This window comes from Bacillus rossius, chromosome 16 (genome assembly GCF_032445375.1).
Source record: "Bacillus rossius redtenbacheri isolate Brsri chromosome 16, Brsri_v3, whole genome shotgun sequence".
NCBI lineage: Eukaryota > Metazoa > Arthropoda > Insecta > Phasmatodea > Bacillidae > Bacillus > Bacillus rossius.
The window spans coordinates 33,577,970-33,603,453 of NC_086343.1; the positions used below are offsets into that span (position 1 = coordinate 33,577,970).

A 25,484-nucleotide genomic window follows, 5' to 3' on the forward strand; every position below is an offset into this window, starting at 1 on the left:
AGGACGGGCACACTAGGACGGGCACACTAGGAACGGACACTCTCGGAACGGGCACACTAGGAACGGACACTCTCGGAACGGGCAAACTAGGAACGGACACACTAGGACGGGCACACTAGGACGGGCACACTAGGAACGGACACTCTCGGAACGGACACAATAGGACGGGCACTCTCGGAACGGGCACACTAGGAACGGACACTCTCGGAACGGGTACACTAGGAACGGACACTCTCGGAACGGGCACACTAGGAACGGACACACTAGGACAAGCACACTATGACGGGCACACTAGAAACGGACACTCTCGGAACGGGCACACTAGGAACGGACACACTAGGACGGGCACTCACGGAACGGGCACACTAGGAACGGGTACACTAGGAACGGACACTCTCGGAACGGGCACACTAGGAACGGACACACTAGGACGGGCACACTAGGACGGGCACACTAGGACGGGCACACTAGGAACGGACACTCTCGGAACGTGCACACTAGGAACGGACACACTAGGACGGGCACACTAGGACGGGCACACTAGGAACGGGCACACTAGGAACGGACACACTAGGACGGGCACACTAGGACGGGCACACTAGGAACGGACACTCTCGGAACGGGCACACTAGGAACGGACACTCTCGGAACGGGCACACTAGGAACGGACACACTAGGACGGGCACACTAGGACGGGCACACTAGGAACGGACACTCTCGGAACGGGCACTCTCGGGACGGGCACACTATGACGGCACACTAGGATGGGCACACTAGGAACAGGCACACTAGGATGGGCACACTAGGACGGGAACACAAGGAACGGGCACACTAGGAACGGACACACTAGGACGGGCACACTAGGACGGGCACACTAGGACGGGCACACTAGGAACGGACACACTAGGACGGGCACACTAGGACGGGCACACTAGGACGGGCACACTCGGAACGGGCACACTCGGGACGGGCACACTCGGGACGGGCACACTAGGACGGGCACACTAGGACGGGCACACTAGGACGGGCACACTCGGAACGGGCACTCTCGGAACGGGCACACTAGGAACGGGCACTCTTGGAACGGACACACTAGGACGGGCACACTAGGACGGGCACACTCGGAACGGGCACACTCGGGACGGGCACACTCGGGACGGACACACTAGGACGGGCACACTAGGACGGGCACACTCGGAACGGGCACTCTCGGAACGGACACACTAGGACGGGCACACTAGGACGGGCACACTCGGAACGGGCACACTCGGGACGGGCACACTCGGGACGGGCACACTCGGGACGGGCACACTAGGACGGGCACACTAGGACGGGCACACTCGGAACGGGCACTCGGAACGGGCACACTAGGAACGGACACACTAGGACGGGCACACTAGGACGGGCACACTCGGAACGGGCACACTCGGGACGGGCACACTCGGGACGGGCACACTAGGACGGGCACACTAGGACGGGCACACTAGGACGGGCACACTCGGAACGGGCACTCTCGGAACGGGCACACTAGGAACGGGCACTCTTGGAACGGACACACTAGGACGGGCACACTAGGACGGGCACACTCGGAACGGGCACACTCGGGACGGGCACACTCGGGACGGACACACTAGGACGAGCACACTCGGGACGGGCACACTAGGACGGGCACACTAGGACGGGCACACTCGGAACGGGCACTCTCGGAACGGGCACACTAGGAACGGGCACTCTTGGAACGGACACACTAGGACGGGCACACTAGGACGGGCACACTCGGAACGGGCACACTCGGGACGGGCACACTCGGGACGGGCACACTAGGACGGGCACACTAGGACGGGCACACTAGGACGGGCACACTCGGAACGGGCACTCTCGGAACGGGCACACTATGAACGGGCACTCTTGGAACGGACACACTAGGACGGGCACACTAGGACGGGCACACTCGGAACGGGCACACTCGGGACGGGCACACTAGGACGGGCACACTAGGACGGGCACACTCGGAACGGACACACTCGGGACGGGCACACTAGGACGGGCACACTAGGACGGGCACACTCGGAACGGGCACACTCGGAACGGACACACTAGGACGGGCACACTAGGACGGGCACACTCGGAACGGACACTCTTGGAACGGACACACTAGGACGGGCACACTCGGGACGGGCACACTCGGGACGGGCACACTCGGGACGGGCACACTCGGGACGGGCACACTATGACGGCACACTAGGATGGGCACACTAGGAACAGGCACACTAGGATGGGCACACTAGGACGGGAACACAAGGACGGGCACACTCGGAACGGGCACTCTTGGAACGGACACACTAGGACGGGCACACTCGGGACGGGCACACTCGGGACGGGCACACTCGGGACGGGCACACTCGGGACGGGCACACTATGACGGCACACTAGGATGGGCACACTAGGAACAGGCACACTATGATGGGCACACTAGGACGGGCACACTAGGACGGGCACACTCGGAACGGGCACTCTTGGAACGGACACACTAGGACGGGCACACTAGGACGGGCACACTCGGAACGGGCACACTCGGGACGGGCACACTCGGGACGGACACACTAGGACGGGCACACTCGGGACGGGCACACTAGGACGGGCACACTAGGACGGGCACACTCGGAACGGGCACTCTCGGAACGGGCACACTAGGAACGGGCACTCTTGGAACGGACACACTAGGACGGGCACACTCGGAACGGGCACACTCGGGACGGGCACACTCGGGACGGGCACACTAGGACGGGCACACTCGGAACGGGCACTCTCGGAACGGGCACACTATGAACGGGCACTCTTGGAACGGACACACTAGGACGGGCACACTAGGACGGGCACACTCGGAACGGGCACACTCGGGACGGGCACACTAGGACGGGCACACTAGGACGGGCACACTCGGAACGGGCACTCTCGGAACGGACACACTAGGACGGGCACACTAGGACGGGCACACTCGGAACGGGCACACTCGGAACGGACACACTAGGACGTGCACACTCGGAACGGACACACTAGGACGGGCACACTAGGACGGGCACACTCGGAACGGACACTCTTGGAACGGACACACTAGGACGGGCACACTAGGACGGGCACACTCGGAACGGACACTCTTGGAACGGACACACTAGGACGGGCACACTCGGAACGGGCACACTCGGGACGGGCACACTAGGACGGGCACACTAGGAACGGACACTCTTGGAACGGACACACTAGGACGGGCACACTAGGACGGGCACACTCGGGACGGGCACACTCGGGACGGGCACACTATGACGGCACACTAGGATGGGCACACTAGGAACAGGCACACTAGGATGGGCACACTAGGACGGGAACACAAGGAACGGGCACACTAGGAACGGACACACTAGGACGGGCACACTAGGACGGGCACACTCGGAACGGGCACTCTCGGAACGGGCACACTAGGAACGGACACACTAGGACGGGCACACTAGGACGGGCACACTCGGGACGGGCACACTATGACGGCACACTAGGATGGGCACACTAGGAACAGGCACACTAGGATGGGCACACTAGGACGGGAACACAAGGAACGGGCACACTAGGAACGGACACACTAGGATGGGCACACTAGGACGGGCACACTCGGAACGGGCACTCTCGGAACGGGCACACTAGGAACGGACACACTAGGACGGGCACACTAGGACGGGCACACTCGGGACGGGCACACTATGACGGCACACTAGGATGGGCACACTAGGAACAGGCACACTAGGATGGGCACACTAGGACGGGAACACAAGGAACGGGCACACTAGGAACGGACACACTAGGACGGGCACACTCGGGACGGGCACACTCGGGACGGGCACACTATGACGGCACACTAGGATGGGCACACTAGGAACAGGCACACTAGGATGGGCACACTAGGACGGGCACACTAGGACGGGCACACTCGGAACGGGCACACTCGGGACGGGCACACTCGGGACGGGCACACTATGACGGCACACTAGGATGGGCACACTAGGAACAGGCACACTAGGATGGGCACACTAGGACGGGCACACTAGGACGGGCACACTCGGAACGGGCACACTAAGGACGGGCACACTCGGGACGGGCACACTATGACGGCACACTAGGATGGGCACACTAGGAACAGGCACACTAGGATGGGCACACTAGGACGGGCACACTCGGGACGGGCACACTCGGGACGGGCACACTCGGGACGGGCACACTATGACGGCACACTAGGATGGGCACACTAGGAACAGGCACACTAGGATGGGCACACTAGGACGGGCACACTCGGGACGGGCACACTCGGAACGGGCACACTAAGGACGGGCACACTCGGAACGGGCACACTAAGGACGGGCACACTATGACGGCACACTAGGATGGGCACACTAGGAACAGGCACACTAGGATGGGCACACTAGGACGGGCACACTCGGGACGGGCACACTATGACGGCACACTAGGATGGGCACACTAGGAACAGGCACACTAGGATGGGCACACTAGGACGGGCACACTCGGGACGGGCACACTAGGACGGGCACACTAGGACGGGCACACTCGGAACGGGCACACTAAGGACGGGCACACTCGGGACGGGCACACTATGACGGCACACTAGGATGGGCACACTAGGAACAGGCACACTAGGATGGGCACACTAGGACGGGCACACTAGGACGGGCACACTCGGAACGGGCACACTCGGGACGGGCACACTCGGGACGGGCACACTATGACGGCACACTAGGTTGGGCACACTAGGAACAGGCACACTAGGATGGGCACACTAGGACGGGCACACTCGGGACGGGCACACTCGGGACGGGCACACTATGACGGCACACTAGGATGGGCACACTAGGAACAGGCACACTAGGATGGGCACACTAGGACGGGCACACTAGGACGGGCACACTCGGAACGGGCACACTCGGGACGGGCACACTCGGGACGGGCACACTATGACGGCACACTAGGATGGGCACACTAGGAACAGGCACACTAGGATGGGCACACTAGGACGGGCACACTCGGGACGGGCACACTCGGAACGCGCACACTCGGAGCGGACCAGGAAGTGGTGGACGGTGCTGCTCACCGACGTCGGCCGCGTACAGGCGGACCTCCCTGAGCCAGGCGCCCTTGACGGCGGGCTCGTGCGCGCACAGCTGCAGCTGGCAGTCGGCGCGGTGCAGCTCGAACACCCGCGGCTCTTCCCTGCGGTCCCTCACGGCGACCTCGGGCAGCTGCCACACACACCTCACTTAGCACTCACCACACGTGCGACATGCACCTTCCACCTGACATCGCAGGGCATACCAGCTGAGACGTCTCACGAGCCAGGACTGTGTATTCTGTCCCAACAAGGTCATCGCAACCACACTTCTTTTCTTTTTCAGTCTCTAATAACAAGGGCGTATCAGGGGTAGAGTTACTGCTCTCCCAAAACCCCCCTCCCCACCACGAAGTGGGGAAACATAAAATAAAAATAAGCAAAAAAAAAAGGAAAAAAAGGAAAAAAAAATACATATATTAATAGGTTAGTTACTGGTATTTAAGGCCCTCGTCCACTTTAGTCGCACACGATGCGCCGACATTCAGAAGAAAAAAAAAAGACTCGGTTTAAAAAAACTTTTGAAGACATTACGAATGGTGTCTGTTTACGAAACGCATTTAAGAATACACTAAGGGCGGACGAATAAAATACGTTTCCGTTTTCTTTTAAATGAAAAACTGTAAAATCCATTTTGTCAGATTAATTTTAGGAATGAAATACCCGGTAAAGATTCTTGAAAGCACTCAAGGGACTTGCATTACACCTTTATCATCATTTCTCCGCCATATAACATTTTGATTACCGCTCAAATATCACAGTTGACCTATGCACGACGAGAAGACTGCGCGCCAGTTCAGCAGAGGCGACACCGCGCTAGAAGCACCGGCGAGCGTCGCGCTTATCATCCCGCCTCGCTGACTCAGATACACTCCTGACTAGGCCGTCCCCTTAACCATTTTAACCAATTAGAAACTAATCACGAAATAAAGGCACTGCTTCATATGTGAGTCGTCATCAGATCCTCCTCGTAATGAAGGAGGCTGGGTTCCGAAAAATACCCTCCCCACAACACTAACCCTCATTTCCTTTTTGAATTGGACACGCAGTTGGGCTGGTCACATGTGCACAGTTAAAGTTCTTTAATCCGGCTTTCTGTAATCTGGCACCAATCAAACCACTTGCTTTCGGACTTTGACGGGTGTGTTCCGAAAAGTTGACCTCGGCCGCCAGGTCGTATTACTGCGTCGACGGCATTTGCTCGCTAGGAGTTCATGGTTTCGGTACACTATTTCCTGTTTCCTATAGCACGTCTCATCGTTAGACTGCAGTGTGTATTTAAATGAGCATTTACTGTCTGTTTCCAATGCTCGATCTCTACCATTAGCGCCAGGGGCGCAACAACTAAATTTCCAAAAAAAAGGGGGGGGGGGGCAAATACCTTTATATAAAGAATCATCGATCCCCCCTATTTAGCGGGGGGTCCGGGGGTCCTCCCCCGGCAAAAATTTGTATTTCAAGGTGGAAAATGGTGCTATTTAAGCAGTTTTATTATCTAAAAATTGATTACACAGCACTTTCTTTCAAGGTTTCAGAAGGGGGGGGGGGCAAAATACCCTTCTCCCCCCCCCAAGTTGTTGCGCCCTTGATTAGCGCTATCGTTGTTTCTGTGCATTCTGATGCCAAGTATACGACAGAGAGAAACCCTGTTTTAGACAAAACATTTTAAAGATATAATTTTTTTAAAGTATCTGTTAAATTGTATTCTTTAAAGTAAAATTTTAAATCAGAAATTTTGAAAATTTATTTTCTTAATGTATTTATTAAAGAGCATCGTCTGATATTATTATTATTTTTTATTTCTAAAGAGTTTAAATTGAAAGAACCACCTTGGTTTCAAATGCTTTTTGTGAACTGTTTTTTACAACGTTTAATATTACAAAAGTTTGCTCATTTGAGCATAGAGACTTACTTCTACAAACAGTTTCTCATGTTAAATAATAATTGGTGTTTAGCACTGAATAATTTTTCGTCAGAATGACTACGAACGGTGAAAATTCCGTCATAACTAAATTATGGTCTCAAAATATCAACAATAGTAAAATTAATATATATATTTAACATATTATTATTAAACGTGGTATAAAATGATATTTTTAATATGCACAAGCCAGGTAGCAGCAATCTGGAAACAGTGTTTGCCACTTACTCTGTACTGCAATCTAAGCATGAGAAAGACTATAGCGGGTAATAAGTCACGTGGGATTTTTTTCTCGAAAATCACAACGCGCATATATTTATTTACTTATTCAGGGGTGCCCACAAGGGGGGGGTAACGACGCAGACTGCGTCATTAAAATTTCAGGGGGGGGGGGGGGTGGTTAAAAGACGAGAAAAATGTATATATTATTTACATAATTATAGCTTCTAATGTGAAAAAAAGTTTCTGGTGCTTTGATAATTGAAAGGGATCTTGTAAATCAAATTGGCAAACCCCACACTTTCCTCAACAAAAGCAGTTTGGCATCTGTCGGTTCAGGATGGAAATATTACCTGATATGACCAAAATTATTATTGTTAGAAAATCAGTTTTAATTATGCAAAATGTGATAAAATATAATACTAAAAAGTATAATATTATAAAATAATTGAGTAAATAATTGAGAAAATGGCATTAAAAATTTCGGGGGGGGGGGGGGGGGGTGAGTCATAGTGTTTGGGGGGGGGTGGGCACATCTGACTTATTTATTTACTTTTTTCTTCATCAGAGCATATTCTTACAGCTCGTTTGAAATACCATTTTCTTTGGTATTCCAACTAAAAATCATATGAACATTCAATAATCCAACAAAATCACTAATTTGGCATTATCGTGGTTTGAACGTGACTGATTTTCAGACATTTCGCCGTTCAAGGTAATTCGTTACGAAGTGGAATAACCTAAGGAGCTGTAGACTGAAGTTATTCGGAGCAAACAAATGTTTTCATTACGTATGGATGGCGTGCAATAACGCACCCATGTGAAGACCGCTCGCAGCTTTGACAGCGTGTCAGACTATAGTCGGGCACATACACACGCACGCACGCGATTTTTTTTGACGTGACAACGTCTAATAAATCGATGAATGCCAGCTGCACGCACGAAAAAGGATGACTCATTGTCCCGCTACGCACATTTTCCCGTTACGCACATTGTCCCGTTACGCTCTATGTACGCTTGCGCCGCATCTATCTCTCTACCACTCGATTGGAACAACCATCGATTTGACTTTTTCGAGGCACATTAAACTTGAAACACTCCCATTCGTTTCCTACTTTTCCTATCATCGTCCTATCCTTAACAGAATAACACAGATTGGAAGAAGTTAAATAGCAAACATGTATAAAAGTTATAGTTGAAATAATCTCTTCGTTGAAGTAATAAACATATTTGAATTAATGGGAGCAAATAAAAGTAAATTTATCAATTAAATTGTAGATTTCATTTCACTCCTTCTTTGTATCCATACAAAATGGTGATAATTCAATAAAAATGATTTAATTTTATTCATAAAAGTATGCATCAATGTTTTATTATGACGTTGTCACGTTAACTATCGTCCGTAACCCGACTTAACAGACAACCATTTTTTTGTGGCTATGCGAGGCGCGCAGTTCACATGCGTGCGGCGGAACGCATTGTCGCCACACAACGTCATGTCTGAACATCTACCGTGAAGGTTGGTAACCATTACAGTAGGTACGTCAGTTGCCAGCTCCTCCGTCTAGTCCGCTTGGCCACGAATAACTGTGCGGACTGCGGAGCTCGTCTGTACGACTGGGCGCTGTGCCAAGAGTTACGGCTCTTGTTTACGAAAAAAACCACGTCCCCGTGGGGGTGAATTCCGGGCCAAAACATGAACAATTTAAGTTGGTTTCCAAGTTTTCACGTCGTTTGTTATGCAACGAAACATGATTTTCAAAGCATTTTTGACGTTCGGATTGAAATGTGTGGCTATGTATAAGTTGACACAAAAAAAAATTGTTGTCTGTAAAGTTGGTTTACGGACGATAGTTTAACGTGACAACGTCATAACAAAACATTGATGAAATGATTGCAAAATTTTATAAATAAAATTTAATAATTTTTATTAAATTATCAATATTTTGTATGGATACAAAGAAGGAGTGAAATGAAATCTACAATTGAATTGATACATTTTATTTTATTTGCACTCATTAATTCAAATATGTTTATTACTTTAACGAACAGATTATTTTAACTATAACTTTTATACATGTTTGCTATTTAACTTCTTCCAATCTGTGTTATTCTGTTAAGGATAGAACGATGATAGGAAAAGTAGGAAACGAATGGGAGTGTTTCAAGTTTAATGTGCCTCGAAAAAGTCAAATCGATGGTTGTTCCAATCGACTGGAAGAGATAGATGCGGCGCAAGCGTACAATGAGCGTAACGGGACACAGCGTAACGGTACAATGTGCGTTACGAGACACTTTTTCGTGCGTGCAGCCGGCGTTCATCGATTTATTAGACGTCACGTCAAAAAAAAAAAAAAAAGCAAGGAAGCTTCATTGCAAGCGGTATAAAAATATTTGAAATTGCAAGATGGCGAGGCGTAATCCCTCTTCAGTTGGATTCTCCTCGCCCTTCACTCAGCGCACGAGGCTTTCTTTGTTGCAATCACGTGGACATTTAATCCAGAAGGAAAAAGGGGGGGGGGGGGGGTAATTACATACAATTCTACGAAGAAGAGAATGACTAATTATTATTATTATTTAAATGGAGGTTTATTACTATTATTTTAATGAAGGTTAATCATTATTTACTGTATTTAAACTACTTACGTAGTATTTTGATCGATTATAAAAGAGGTTTCGCGTAAAATATTACAGAAAATTCCAAATAATATTTATTAACAACTATGGAACAAACAGACAAATAACTAAAAATTACAAAAAAAATTACCAGTTCAAAACAGTAATTAATATTGATTTTGTCAACAAAAAAAAACACTCAAATAGGTTAAAAAAAAAATGCTGTGTGGAAACATACTTTGATGTTATCAATTATGTATCGGCATTACGCTGTCAATTTCTCAAACCTTTTCAGACCTAACTGCAATAATCATTACAATGAATCTTACAAGGCATGGTAATTATATTTATCATTCATTTCATGTTGAGATGTAAAAAAAAAAAATTAAATTAAATTGTGAAAGAATAAATATGATTTCAAATAGATTAAAGTGCCAACACGAAAAACCTACACAGATTTTTTAAATACTTTTATAAAAAGATATTATAGCTTTGTACAACACATGGCCATGGTTATTTTCGCATATACATATTGAATACATTTTCCGAGATAATACTAAGAATTTCTTAAAACAATTGGCACGTAATTTTAAACTTTAATTGATGTTTCATTCAAGCACAATAATTTAAATCATGGAAAAATAATTAAATATTCGAATATTGGACTTTATTTCATTCGAGTATGCGCAGTTAACACTGGAAAATTAATCAGGGAACTGTTTTCAGATAACTTTAACTATTGGAGGTACTGGGACAACACAAAGCATAAACGCCCGTGTGAGCATCCGAACCCAGTATTACTGCGAACACTATTTTGTAGTGAAACAGTTGTTTTCATGTAACTGTACAAATGTACAATTACTGTAATTCAAATTAATATTTCTTTTCCATTTACAAAACAATGGGGAGTGGTTTTGTCATGGACACAGCCGTGTGTTGTATGTGAATACGTGTACGTGAGTGGTAATATTTTCTATGCAAAATTTTTATGTATGTTAAAGCTATGTTTGAATACTAAGCAGTCGCGTACAGACCGACATTATATATTTTGATAATTTTTTGAAATTTTAACACCATATATATTCACTGTAACTATTTTACACTAATGTTTATATATGCACTCGACAGATTTTGACGAGAGCTGACGATTGAAACTCAAACAAACGTCGTAGCTTCTCCGGGTCAAAAGTTATACTAAATTGAAATCTCGAAACGCAGCAAAATGACCTCAAAATGGCGGCGCTTCCCCCTCCACCGCGCGCGATGCGTCACAGTCCTCACTCAGCGTAACGAATTCTTTGATCATTTAGCTATCCAGCGGTGTAGTTAAATTTTGGACGGAGATGATAGATATGTAGCTGCAACACCAAACGGTACCCTCCGATTTTGTTATCATTCGTTTTTTGAATAGCCTCCCACTATGGAAGCAATTTTAAAGACGTATTCACGTAAAAAAAAAAAAAATGACGGTGTGGAAAGTGAACAAGAGCTCTGCACTTACTCTTATGATCTCCTTGAGCAAGAACACGGATCTGTCTTCAGAGATGCGCTTGACCTTGCAGACGAGGATCCTGGCCTTGAAGAGGAAAAGGTAGCGCTCCTTGCTCCTTCCTTCCTTGTCGGTCACCGTGAACCAATCCTGCAACACGACACATCACAGTGAACCAATCCTGGGACACCTTCACGTCTTCTCTCCAGCTTCACATTAACAACCGAGCTTCAGGCAAATATGGGACGAAATATTTCTTTCCGATTTCTCGTCAAACCTGCTTGAAATCGTATCACACCCTCAAAGCTTATTACTGGCCTGGGCTGGCTCGAACGTTTCAAATTTAATCTTAACTACAGTGCTGAATTTAAATTTTTTACTCACAGTCATTTTAAATCAAGTTATTACTCGTGGCATAGTAAAACGAATGTTCTGCGATCTTTAACAGTTAAATACATATCATTTGCTTTTTAAAGATAATACATTTTTTTACATAGGACGTTAGTATTGACATTATTTAAGATAGTTTATACCTTTTTTTTAAACATGTTTTATTTCTCAGAGAACGTCACTTTTTTTTTTTGCTGTGAAGGAAAACATTTAATAACGCAGAGCAGTCGCGACTCCAGAGACAACTGAAGAAGGCACCATACTTAACTGATATCTGCTGCACGGCTTTCGTCTGCACAGGGTTCTCCGGCATCTCTTCTTATATTACGGACCCGAGACTTCACCTGAGCTTACGCTATGTTTACGAACAACGCAAGGGACGCCAAATACGCAACGACGCAACCAACGCATGGAAATCACTGTCGTTTATGAATCACGAAAGCAGCCGCAAGACGTCATGAACACTAAAACTTGAAATTGCATAATTTATTTTTTCCAGGCTTTCTTTTCATAATCATGTTAGTCATGAAAGCACGTACATCAACTGATTTAAAAGCTTTATTTGTTTTTCCCGAGCGAATTATTTTAACAAGCGAAAACGTGATTCATATGAGGAAAATAACACCGTCTGCATCATTAAAATTTTTCAGAACACTTTTTAAGGCGAAAACGCAAGTAGTTGAAAGCTGGACAAGGCTCACGTTGAAATTTTTTTTCGTCTTGCGTGTAGTGATGGGTCGTTCGTTAACGATTCGTTCAAAAAGAACGAATCTTTGAGAGAACGAAATCTTGCGATTCGTTCGCGATGTAAAGAACCGGCTCTTTGAGAGCCGGTAACAAGAGCAAACGATAACTGATCAAATAAAATAGGGTAACATGAAAAGTATCTATACCTGAAAATGTCAACTGTTAAGTAGTGGTTTAAAATTGCTTTTTCACATTCACATACACAAATTTGGAAATAAAAAACTAAAAAAACAAAAAAAAACCGTATGAATTAAAAAATAACAGGGAAAGTAACTACAAATGTTCACACTTGCCATTTTTGGGTTAATTAATGTACTTCATTTGTTTCTCTTCATACTGAATTGCAGTAGTATTAAATTTTTGTCTTTTTTCTCTAAATGTGTTGGTCTACATATATTTGTAACTTAAAAAGTAATAAAATATAAATAATCTTGTTTCATATACGCAACTGTGATTCACTGGCTACAGGGGCGTAGCCAGGGGGGGGTTTTAGGGGTTCGAACCCCCCCCCCCTTAGCTCCAAATCTTTAATTAATTTCTTATTCATCACTCAAACAAATTTCATATTAAAATTAATAAAATTTTTACCATTACAATATTTAAATTTAAGTACCGAAAACTGCTAAAATAGCACTATTATACACCTTAAAATCCAAATTTTCCCGGGGGAGGACCCCCCCACCCCCCGCTTTAATACGGGGGGGGGGGGGGGGGGCATGCTTCTTAACACCCCCCATACGCAAATCCTGGCTACGCCACTGACTGGCTACGGAAAGCAATGTTCAAATTCAAATACAAAAACACGTACGTAATACTCTAAAAGATGAACGAGTTACGACACCTGATAAAAGAGCCAGATCCCATACACAGAAAAGAACGAATTGACCGAGATGAACGAATCGTTCTGAACGAATCATCTCACGGAACTGATCCAAAAGAACCGATTCGGTCAAAAGATCCGTTCTGCCCATCACTACTTGCGTGATTTGTAAACGAAGTTTTTGAAAACGTTGTTGTTTGAATTTCTGCGTTTGCGTTCCTTGCGTTGTTCATGAACCGGGCCCCCATACGCAGCAACCATCCACCCGGAGCGCCGAAAGTAGGAGGTACTGACACGCAAGCGACTCTGGTTCGACGTCGTTAACCCCTCCACACCCCCTGCTCTTTGACCCAGACTACTTCACGATCTGCGGCGTCACCAGAACACGTCGACACAGCAGTCTCGGCTCCACCCAGCCCCCTCCACCCTTCCTTCCTAAACGGCTATCTCTCTCTCTCTCTCTCTCTCTCTCTGTCTATATATATATATATCTCTTCAGGACACGTCTCGATTCACCACCTATAGAGCGTCTCGTCCTTAGTTTTCAGCGTGCATTTACCCTCTCCTTTAGAGCTGTAGCAAACCGCATGTATTCGGTACTGAATAACGGGTGAGCCATCGAGTAACGAAACGTTACACACGGCTGCATCTTGTTACTCGCATTTTTCGTAGTATGGATTTTATTATTATGATTAAATTCATTCTAATAACAAAAGATTTTTGTTGTTTTAATTTTTGTTTAAGACATGTTTTATTTCATTTTTTTTTTCATTTTTTTCAGATGAACAAGAGGCATTGTCTTCATTGCAATGCTAAATGGTTTTGTGGGATTTTCTTGTCTGTGCGTTACTTTATTCTTAAAATAAATTAAGACTCCTCGATAAGTGTACAGGCACAATAAATACGGCAACTGTTCTTGTTTTCTTCTAAATATTCACGTTTCACAGTGCTGATAGCGGAAATATTATTGTGGGATATAAGACCAGTAAATGTTTCCGCTCGTTGCAGTAGCTTACGCACCGTTTTTGTCCACCCTTGCCTACCTGACCTTCAGACCCTTGCATTCACCCCGCCTCGTTTCTACCTTTGAATATATATTCAAAGTTTCTACCTAACTGTAACGACCTGACGAGCAGAGCGCTTTCCACATCAGTCATTATTCAACAGCTGTACGTCTTGCTTTTAAGTCCAAGAAACTTTGTGAGCCGTACTACAGAACTGTTTAAAATAAACTTATTTATCTATAGTATCGTGAGTAAGTAGTGTGGAATGGCAGTGATGAAAAACATTTAATTTATAACAGTATTATAATTTTTGCGGCGTACAATGACTCAGAAAAGCATCAACTTTTTCTTCAACAACCGTTCTGCACAGTCCTGCAGTTCATCACAACCACCGCCTAAAAGGCTGTAATTCCTGTGAAGACAAATGATCCTAAAGAAGAGTTGGATTCCTTTAACTCAGGTATTACTTTTGAGCAGTTTAGACTGAGATGAATTTTTACATGATCCCGAAAACCATATGTAATATACCTATTTAACATTAAAGTTTAGTATGTTGGTACATTATTTTTTTCCGCTCGTCGCTCGTGATTATTCCATCGAGTAAAAAAAAAAATTTCTTTGAATCTACAAATCATTGAACAAGAATTTATCAAGCAGATTTGCAGTTATTTTTAAGCATCTTCACTCGCCTATTCTGTGGGGTTCGCATTTTAAACTTATTCTTAAGGGGAGTCTGACACTAAAAAAATTAAAATATTGACTTTTTTAATTTTTAATACCAAAATAAAATTTCGACTTTCCTGAATAAAATGATATGAGTGTTATTGCGAAAAGCTTTTTTCCATCTTTAATTGTTAATTTTTTTAAAGTTGAACTGCATTTTTCGAAAAATTAATTTTTGTGACTTTTTTAATTTTAAATGCTAAAAAAAAATATTTTGGCCTTTCTGAATACATACAATGTAAATACTTTCTAGTACTCCATTCAATAAAAGATATAACGAATAGTAGATTTTCAAAACTTTGGAGCCTTAATTCAGATTAAGTTGATGTATAGACCTTTTCTGTATTGACCTTGATTTATTAAGTCTGACAGTAAAAATAAAAAAAAATAAAAAGTTTTTTGTTCATTTTGAATGTCAAAATAAACTGAAGACTTTCCTGAATAAAATTATATGATTGTTATTGCAAAAAGTTTTTTTTCCATCTATATATTTTTATTTTTTTAGTTGAACTGCATTTTTCGAAAATTATTATTATTTTTTAACTTTCAAATTTTAAATGCTAAAAAAAATATGATTTTGACCTTTCTGAATACAATCTAAATACTTTCTAGTACTCCCTTCAAAAAAAATATAATGAATACTAAATAGTATATTTTGAAAAATTTGGAGCCTTACTTGAGATTTGATTGATGTATAGACCTTTCCAACTTGCCTTTAAAATGAATTCTACGAAGCGAAAACTGAAAAGTGAACACTGTTTTGTGATGCCGAGCCATAAGTAAATTTGTTTTAAAAAAAAGTTAAAATTTCTGCTAGTAGTACATTCTATTTTTATGTACGAAAGATGCTTAAATAGTACCATTTTGCTCCTTAGAATACAATTTTTTTTTTCTACCGGGGGAGAGTCCCCGGACACCCCCTTTGTTAAATCCACCACTTATAATGATACTCTCCTTTGCCTTCCCATTAAATATTTGCTTCCTACGCGCCTGCTTACGCAGTTTGGTATGTAATGTCTACAAATTACGAATGTTGCGACGCCGCGACGTCATACTGTACGTGTACGCAATACGACTCGATTCGTTGCTCTAACGTAACATAGCATGTTATGAGGGTATCAGAAGTAACGAGTAACGTAACGATACGATAGTAACGTGTGGGCTACTAATTGTTATAGTAACGAATACATACGGGTACGCTTTTTCTTCGTTAATTTTACACCTCTACTCTCCTTCCAACACTCGATTTTTGCCATTATCGCTGTCCTTGTCTCGGCGTGCTCTGTTGCAAGACATACGTTATAGAACACAAACGTTTAAGGCGTTACAATAATGAAAAAAATTAAAATGTATTTGAAATATTGTCTTTTGTAAAGTAAAATTTCGAATGAGAATTTAAGGACTGCATTTTTTCTGTTTGTTTCTGTATGTGATAATATACCATTTTTACTCCTAAGAAGTTGTAATAGAAAGACTACATTCGTCTGAATTATTTTAGTAAACATTTTATTTATGTAATTCAATATTAAAACATTTTACTCTTTCGAGCACAGCACACAATGTTATTGAATGCCTTTTTATTAATAGTGACCGACTTCTACGAATAGTTTTTTTTCTGTGAAATAACGATTGGTGTTTATCACTGAATTATTTTTATTTTTGTCAGAATGACTACACCTGTGATAATACCGTCAATAGACATTATGTTCTTAGAAAAAAAATCAGCAAATAGTAAAATTAAAGAAAATGTATTGAAACTTGTTATAAGTAAGGATTATGTAAAAAAAAAAATTAAATGTTAACAGCCCAGGCAGCATCAATCTGGCAACAGTGGGCACTCTGAAGTGCAGTCTAAGCGTGAGACAGCCTATAGCTCCTGCACTCGGTGCCGAGGCTACACGGCGCGGGAAGCCTGCTTTTCACAGACGAGAGAGCCAAACGACCGATCGTGCATCTTCGTTTTTTTTTTTTTGTTCATTGTAAAAGGTTAGGTTAGCTACATTACAAATACTTTAAAACATTGTGGACGGTTGATTTGGTTAGGATAGCTCCATTAAAGATACAGTGAAATAATGTAAACGGTTTCCTAGCCCTGGATAGCTACATATTAAAAAGTTATTTGCTAAGCAACCATAAAATGATTTTATAGTATTTTTAATGTAGCTATACTTACCTAATATAACCAACCATCCACGATGTTTTAAAGTATTTATAATGTAGCTAACCTATCCTAATCGACCGCAAAATTTAATGCCAACCGGTTTATACAATGAGATAGAACGGAAGAAAAAAGCGAGCATGAACTTCGGGGAACTTCGGGTGTGGCTCTCTCGTCTGTGAAATGAAGGCTTTCCACACGGCGCTGTGCTCGGCAGTCCTCGGCCCAGCCAACTGCATATTTCGTAACGAAATGCCTAGTTTGTAAGTCATTTATCTTTTTTCTGTTTTAGTTTCTTAGTTTTTTAGGTGCTGACTGGCGGCGGAGTGAGTGGTCAGTGCAACCACTCACCACCAGGGGCGCTTGCGTCCCTGGTCACTAAATCCAGTACTGGACAACTGGAAAAGCGGACCACGAGTCCAAGTGCCCAACCCCCGCATGATAGACTCATTTCTACTCTCTCCAACACTTCATCCAGACCATCCTCTGTCTCCTGTAAATTCCTACACGTAATGCATGCCAATTTGCATCCCGCATGAATGTGCCCAGGGTTTTCCCTGTGTCTATGCAGGTTTTACCTGGGCCCAACCTATCTATAGTTATAGTCTATATTTAAGAGTGAGGGGAGTTAGTCATGGCGCCAATCGTTTGCATGGCCGGCCAATCCCCTCCTAGCACATGATGCATGCGACCCTCTCCTTGCATGGCTAATCCCAGCATGACTAGGCGTATAGGCTTCGGCCTGAGACGCACCTAGGTCCCTCCCTAACCCGACCCCTCCCAAATACACTTAGTTTCAGTTAGGTTAGGAAAAAAAATCACCGCCGCGCCGGGTATACAGCGTGTTCGGAAATGCGGGATATCAATTTAATGGGTGGCAGGGAAAAGAAGAAAAAAATTAAAAAAAACAAAAAGAAGAAGCTATTATTGTAAAGGAATGTATGTCCGGAACCGAAACGCTGCTAAGTCACATGCGTGAAAAGCAGCTCTCGTAAATTTGAATTTCGCGCGCCTAAAAGCTGAGAGTTCGCGCGACCAGAGCGCATTGACGTTCAAACACTTTGTGCGAAAAAGCAGGCCTTCAGCCACATCTGTATACTATCGGATGTAGCCGGCTTTTATTTACTTAATTGATAATATCTTTTTTCATAACACATAGGTATTATTAAGAGATTCTATACTTTTCCAATACAATTGGAAAAATTTACACTACAACCTAAATAAATTTTTGTACATAGTTAATAATTATTTAAATTTTCGATAAAAACCTAAATAAAAATGTCTGATATAAATTATACATTAAACAATAAAAACAAATCTCTCTCGGTACTGCCTGCAGGCGCAGGTAGAATGCTAAGAACCCATTTATTCTGAAATACTATCAATAGCATACCTACTAAACGAGTTGTCTTGGTTCTTCAACCCTTGTTATATTTATCCCTTGCATTAATAGTTGGTCTCATCGTAATTTTAGTAAAAGTTTAAAATTATATTTAGAAGGTTTACAACAACAAAAAAACGGGTTGAATATTGTTTACGGTACAGAAATTATGCATTATTGTTTATTATTTAAACTCCTGTTTTTTCATTACCATGCTGCAATAGGTCATATTATATAATAATGTTTCAGTCTAAAGTTTCAGATAAAATTTAAAATAAATTTGAAAAATTTAAAGTGTCCTTCAAACCCCATTTTTTCCCCATTTCTTGAGTTATGGTTATATTATTAAAAATTTATTTGGACAAACGATTGTGGTATTATTTTCACGAGATATAATAAGTCCATAATTATGCGACATTAGTATTACTAAGAGAGTTATTGTAATTGATCTGTTTTTAAATAAATCTTCCCCGTTTATACCCCTTCCATCGGATTTTGCCTTTTAACGAACTGCACCAACAAATTCATTACTACAATTTACGTATCAGTTCGGAAGTGATTTTGTACGTAGTTATTGTAATTATCGTGTCCATATCTGTATCTACCGCTGGATAAATAAATATATAAACTTTGGATATGACGTTGGTTTTTGTGGTCTATGAACCATGAAACGAAAAACTATGTCAATTTTTTTTAAAATCTACCTAAATAAGATAATTTTAGGTGAATTATTTCGTTTCATGTTTTGCGTTGGATTTCGGTGTTATGCTACTGATGCGACTACTGCTACTACTGCTAATACTACAGCTGCAGTACTACTACTACTGCTACTGCTGCTACTACTGATACTACTGCTACTGCTGCTGCAGTACTACTACTGCTACTGCTGCTGCTTCTGATACTACTACTGCTACTGCTACTGCAGTACTACTACTGCTGATGCTACTGCTACTGCTGATACTTCTACTACTGCTACTATTTCTACTACTACTGCTACTACTGCTTCTACTACTGCTGCTACTAATGTTGCTTCAGTACTACAACACTCACTGCTACTACTGCTGCTACTTATACTACTGCAGTACTACTATTGCTACTATTACTACTGCTGATGCTACTGCTACTTCTACTACTGCTGCTACTACTACTGCTACTACAACACTCACTGCTACTACTGCTGCTGCTGCTGCAGTGCTACTCACGTGGCGCAGGAGCCGGCCGAGCTTGTGTATGTTGCCGTGGTAGCCCTCGATGCTGCTCGTGAACTTGATGTCGTCGGCCCGGTGGGGCACTGCCAGCATCAACTCCAGCGCCTTCTGCAGGTCCTCTGTGTCTTCGCCGAGCGCCGAGGAGTACTTCAGCAGCTCCTGCCACACAGACCACAGCGCCTGAGCCTACCCGCACTCTTCCCTGGAGTTGCTGCGGCTTCATTAGCCGGCCTTCCAGCAGCAAGACCCGTCCCACAATGACACCACAACACTACCGGAGACTGGTCTAACGGAACAGAGTTTCTGCAACAGCACGCAGACGGAAATTGACCCGTACGGATTAGCTAGTACGTGTTGTACACGCAAATGAAAATATTGAATTAACAGCTAAATTAAAACAACTGCCAGCGTAACTTAAAGCACAACCGTGTCATCAAACACAAAAAAAAAAAAAATTGGTCGGGTATTTGTCTCTTAGTGTTTATGTTCTTACTGTCTGGTCGGAGAGCTAAAGCGTGTACCATCCTCAGTTTTCAGTGCGCATTTTAAGGGGTATTTTATCTTCTTTAAAAATGCATGATTTCTGTCATTAGTAGGGACCGGAAAAATTCGCGGGTTCAATGACCTATAGGATGAACTCCATAGTTCTACCTACACACAGTCAAATGCCACCCACTGATTGGCTGCTGTCTTGTGAGACGTTCCAGCGTAGCAGCCTGTGATTCGATAAAGCTTTGGTTGGGTGTTTCTCATTGGCCCAGAGTCATCCAGGTGAGTTGTGAGCCAATAGCAGAGGCAGCACTGAGGTATAACGATTTGTATTTTAGCCTATCACGAAATGAATTCGCGAATTTTTCCGGTCTCTAGTCATCAGTGATGGCTTTGTTTTGGTGTGCTCCATTTAGTGCAAATATTTTAGACTCAACTTCATAATGCAAAATAATAATAATAATAATAATAATAATAATAATAATAATAATAATAACGTAACTAAATGTTGTATTTTCTCAAGAGAATTATATAATATTACAACTTTTTTCTTCTAAAAGGACGTAACTTAAAGACGCAATCCTTGTTTCAACCACTTTTGTCAAAAATATTTTTTATACCAGTTAATATTTAAAAAAAAACATAAATCTGTTTTAGCATAGCATTTAATTTAATAGAAAATCTTGTTTTTAAGCACTTCTTGGGTTTGAGGGAGGGGGGTGGGGGTGGAAGCAATTCTTGGGTGAGAGGGGCGGAGGTAAATAAAGGTAATCTATTTCAGTCTGCACCTGAACTCTGAAATTTTTTTCTTGCGAAAATGTATTATATTACATGTTTATTTTAGTGCTACTGAACTGCGGATAATAATTTTAAACATAGTAGGTAGTAATTAAAAATCCAGATTAAAACATGGTTTTCATTATGTTTTAAAAATAGCCGTTTAAGGGAATGTTACTTTATTTATTTATTATTATTTTTTTAATTTCAGACTTTTCATTCAACTGGGAAGTATTTCATAGCACCAGCTTGTCTTCGGTGACTGGCCCTGTCCAATTTTCGGAGCTGCGTTCGCCACTGCCTAGCCCCACACTATATACATACACACACACACACACACACACACATATATATATATTAAATAGAAGAAAATAATCTTGTGAATTTACAGATATTTATAAAGTTACATGAAAGCAACTGTATCACTACAAAATAGTGTTTGCAGTAATACTGGGCATTCAAGCTTTGTGTTGTCTCAGTACATGCAATAGTTAAGGTTATTTGGAAACCGTTCCCTGAATAGCTTTCCAGTGTTAACTGCACACATTACTAAGCACAGTAAAACAAAATAAGGTAAAATTGTTTAATATTCAATTATCTTTACCATGGGGGTTTTAAAAAAATCACGCTTGATTGAATCATCTATTAAAATACAAAATTATGAGCCAATTTTTCGTAATAAATGCACGTATTTCAAATGAGTAAAAAATGACCATGGACATGTGCTGTTCAAAAGTTACGACATCTTTCTTGCAGCGTCACGAACTACTCGTTGGCATCTGGTCACCAGGGAAATCTTTTGTGAACGAGTAGAACATTAAAAGGGCCCGCCTCGTCAGGGGTGTATGTGTGTTAGCGAGGCGGGATGACAAGCGCGACGCTCGCTGGTGCTTCTAGCGCGGTGTCTCCTCTGGACTGGCGCGCAGTCTTCCCAGATCTGAGCGGGGACCGTAACATTACATGGCGGAGAAATTTAGATAAAGGTGTCATGCAAGTCCCTTAAGTGCTTTCAAGAATCTGTGCCGGTTGTTTTACGCATAAACATTACTCTGAAAACATGCGTTTTAGCCATTTTAACTGCTATAAAAATAAAGTTTAAAAACTTAATCCGAAATCAAAAGTACTTTTCGGCCCTCAGCGAACTCTTAAATGCTTTTCGTAAGCAGACCCCACTCGGATATCGCGAGTAGTTTTGGAATCGCGTTGTTTTCCCTGAAGCTCTGCGCACCGTGTGTGTGTGCCCGGGTGGTCGGGGGCCTTAAGAGGGTGCCTCCCATTTCAGGTCATGATTTTATATTTATATTAACCACTCATTAACTTTGAGACTTTTTTAATTGTTTAACTTTCACGAAATGAAAAATATATACAGCGCATACTTTTTGCATAATTAGCTGCAAAAGTTACATTTTTAACGTTTTGGGTCGTACAAATAAGGAGAATTTAATTTATTGCAGAACTGAAACTTTATAGGTTTAACTACAATGCCACTGGCTACTTCGTGATATGGTTCGCATTTCTATCACAGAATCTCATTTCATGTTTCTTGGCTGTCAGAATCGTAACAAATTTGAGAATTTTGAACTGCCAGGTAAAATTAAATAATATTTTCTGAAAGAAATTCAAACCATTTCTTGAAGTAGCCAGAGGCATTGCAGTTAAACATAAAAAGTTTCAGTTCTGCAATAAATTAAATTCTTCTTATTTGTACAACCCAAAAACGTTAAAAATGTACCTTTGGCAGCTAATTATGCACAAAGAATGCGCTGTATATATATTTTTATTTCGCAAAAGTTAAACAATTTAAAGTGTCTACAAGTTTATCTGTAATTACTGTAAATATGAAATCTTGACCTGAAATGGGAGGCACCCTAACGTTGTCCCGTGCAGGTAGGCCGCGGAAACGAGGAGGAGGGGAGTATAGGAAGGCCGGTGGGTGTGTAGGGGGAGTTAAGGAGTATACGAAGTGTAGGCGGGGGGCGGTGGCAGGTGGTGGGGGCGGGTCCAGGCGACCGGGTATTTCGAGAGTCGCGTCTGCATAAGGCGGCGCTGCCGCGCGCCCCTGCTACTACCCGGCCCGAGAACATCCGCCCGCCCAGAGCGAGGGGCAGAGCGTCCGTTCGCACCGTCTGAGTTGGTCAGCTTTCAAACAACACGAGCTACGAGGATTAACAACCAGGCGTACGTTTAACAACTAAAAAAAATATATTAATCGTAGCTGGGCTTGCATTTAATATCGTATCATTCTGATTACATATTTTTAAACGATTTTTTTTCCTCGTAATGAGTCTAGGAAACCAACTACGTAGATCAGTGGTTCCCAAACGGTGGGTCGCGACCCACTAGTGGGTCGCGGAAGGGTTACAGGTGGGTCGCGACACGATCCTAAAACTATCAGAAACCATCGAATAAACCATCAGAAAAGATAAGAAAAATCGAAACAAATCGAATTGTGTGCAAACACATATCTATTGTTAAATAAATAACTGTTTTGCTACAAAGTGCTTATATTTTGTCAACCATTTTCAAATTAGAACACAATTTGTCTATCAATAATCAATCGGTATCTAAAAAAAGCATATATATATGTATATATTTGCAATATTAGATGGTAAATTATATATACACAAGGAAGGGATACGATACAAATAAGGTTTTTTTACTCCACCATGGACCGATAGACCGTGGAGGTATTCCTTCCTATAAGGAAAGGTGGGTTGCCAGCTGAAAAAGTTTAGGAATCACTGACAAAGATCATTTCTCGATATCAGAGGTGTATCAACGATGCGAGAAGACCAACTGAAAAAAAAAAACTGTCCTTCTGGTAGGATTTCATTCCCACAGTTCCTCGGTTACTCGGGTCAAACTCTCAAAATCCGTGCATAAAAGACCGTACCAGATAGCATTTTCCTTACAACAACACCATGAGCCTCTTTTTAGGTGCTGGGAAATAGCTTGACACCAAAAACTGACCAGTTCCCCTGGAGATTAGAAAATTAACTAGAAAAATATCAAAAGAGGAATGTACCAAGTAATTTCCCCAACATTGATTGTTAATTACTCCTTTTGCTCCAAGTCTTGTCAAAAAGTTAAAAAAACAACCGAAGAAATTGAAAAATTAATCGCACATGGCCTGTGGTAAAAAATAATTCCCAACATTTACTTGGAGTCGTTTCCGAAAACATATTGGTTATTAGGAAGGATGGATCAGAATTCAAAATAAATCAGGTTGAAATTATTTCATGGACATACGCCATTTCTGGTATACTCTGGATAGAACAGTTGAATACGTCAACACACACAGAGAAAAACCAATATCATTTGGTGTCCAATGTTACAGGCGTATACAGCATTGATATTTACGTTGAATTACAGCACAGACGGACATAGTGGACACAGAGACACACAGATGAATCCAGCGATGAAACCAAACAGGTAATCTGTAAAATACCACGACGGCAGCACGAAGAACACAGTATGCTTTTTTATAACAAGACGGGTTCCAGTGTCTAATTTTGTACGCAGACTCACTCAGTAACTCACTTGGAGCGGGAACTGTTAACCACTTTGGAATGAAGCCCGTGGCCCCATGAACACGAGCTGCAGACTCGCCAGTGACCAGAGGCCTGAAAAATTGGGCGGTTTCATTTCGCAACAGGTTGAAACCGGTAGGTCATGTTGCATTTGTGGTTTGTCTACAGTCCGTACGAAAGCACTGCGCCAGTAAATATTTCCTTCCACTGGATAAGTGTCGAATCACGAGTTACCAACTTGAGGCACTCCTCGCATTTTCGGCCACAGTTTAAGGAAGAAAAACGGAGTCTTATCTCCCCGTTCACTGAACCTGCGAATTATTCCCGCTACTACTAATGACTCAACATGTATTTTGAATTCGATAAAGCAAAAAAAAAAAAAATGTTTTGTAGCAGTTTGTTTTTCGTTAAATAAAGAATTTTCTCTCTTCAGCGTTTAGTTTGGTTTCAATCACACATGACAACACATTTCCCAAAAAAATTCTTTAAAAAATTAGGCGGTTACACTATGACGAATATCTAACGTCAAGCACACAACAGTGTCCCCAGCATTGTGTGTTACTTCAACTGAATAAGTTTTGTTCGGTTGCAATTTTCAAGATATACTTTTAATACCAGCAGACGTAATGAGAAATGGCTTACAAACTTACTGTTTCCAATAAGCAAGGATGTGTCCTTTATCTTTTAGCTTTAACCAGAGGAGCCACAAAATCCAAGGCTGCACACAGAAAAAAAAAATCAGTACTTTTACAAAAGATATTTTAACAAACCAGTTGCCAAGAAATAGTTTTTAGTACTACAGTAAAAATATTGCAACTTTGTAAAACACATGGCTATTGTTATTT

At 42.9% G+C, this 25,484-nt stretch overlaps 1 protein-coding gene across 8 annotated transcripts in view; it reads right to left on the minus strand.

The window, feature by feature from the left end:
- Positions 1 to 25,484, minus strand: part of LOC134539976 (obscurin) — a 570,520-nt gene that overhangs the window by 223,786 nt on the left and 321,250 nt on the right. For all 8 annotated transcript variants that reach the window (XM_063382379.1, XM_063382380.1, XM_063382377.1 and 5 more), the window contains 3 exons: positions 19,838 to 20,002; positions 11,425 to 11,562; positions 5,153 to 5,300 (listed from right to left, as the gene is read on the minus strand). In XM_063382379.1, the coding sequence (XP_063238449.1) occupies positions 5,153 to 5,300; positions 11,425 to 11,562; positions 19,838 to 20,002 (451 nt within the window). The remainder of the gene's footprint in view (positions 1 to 5,152; positions 5,301 to 11,424; positions 11,563 to 19,837; positions 20,003 to 25,484) is intronic.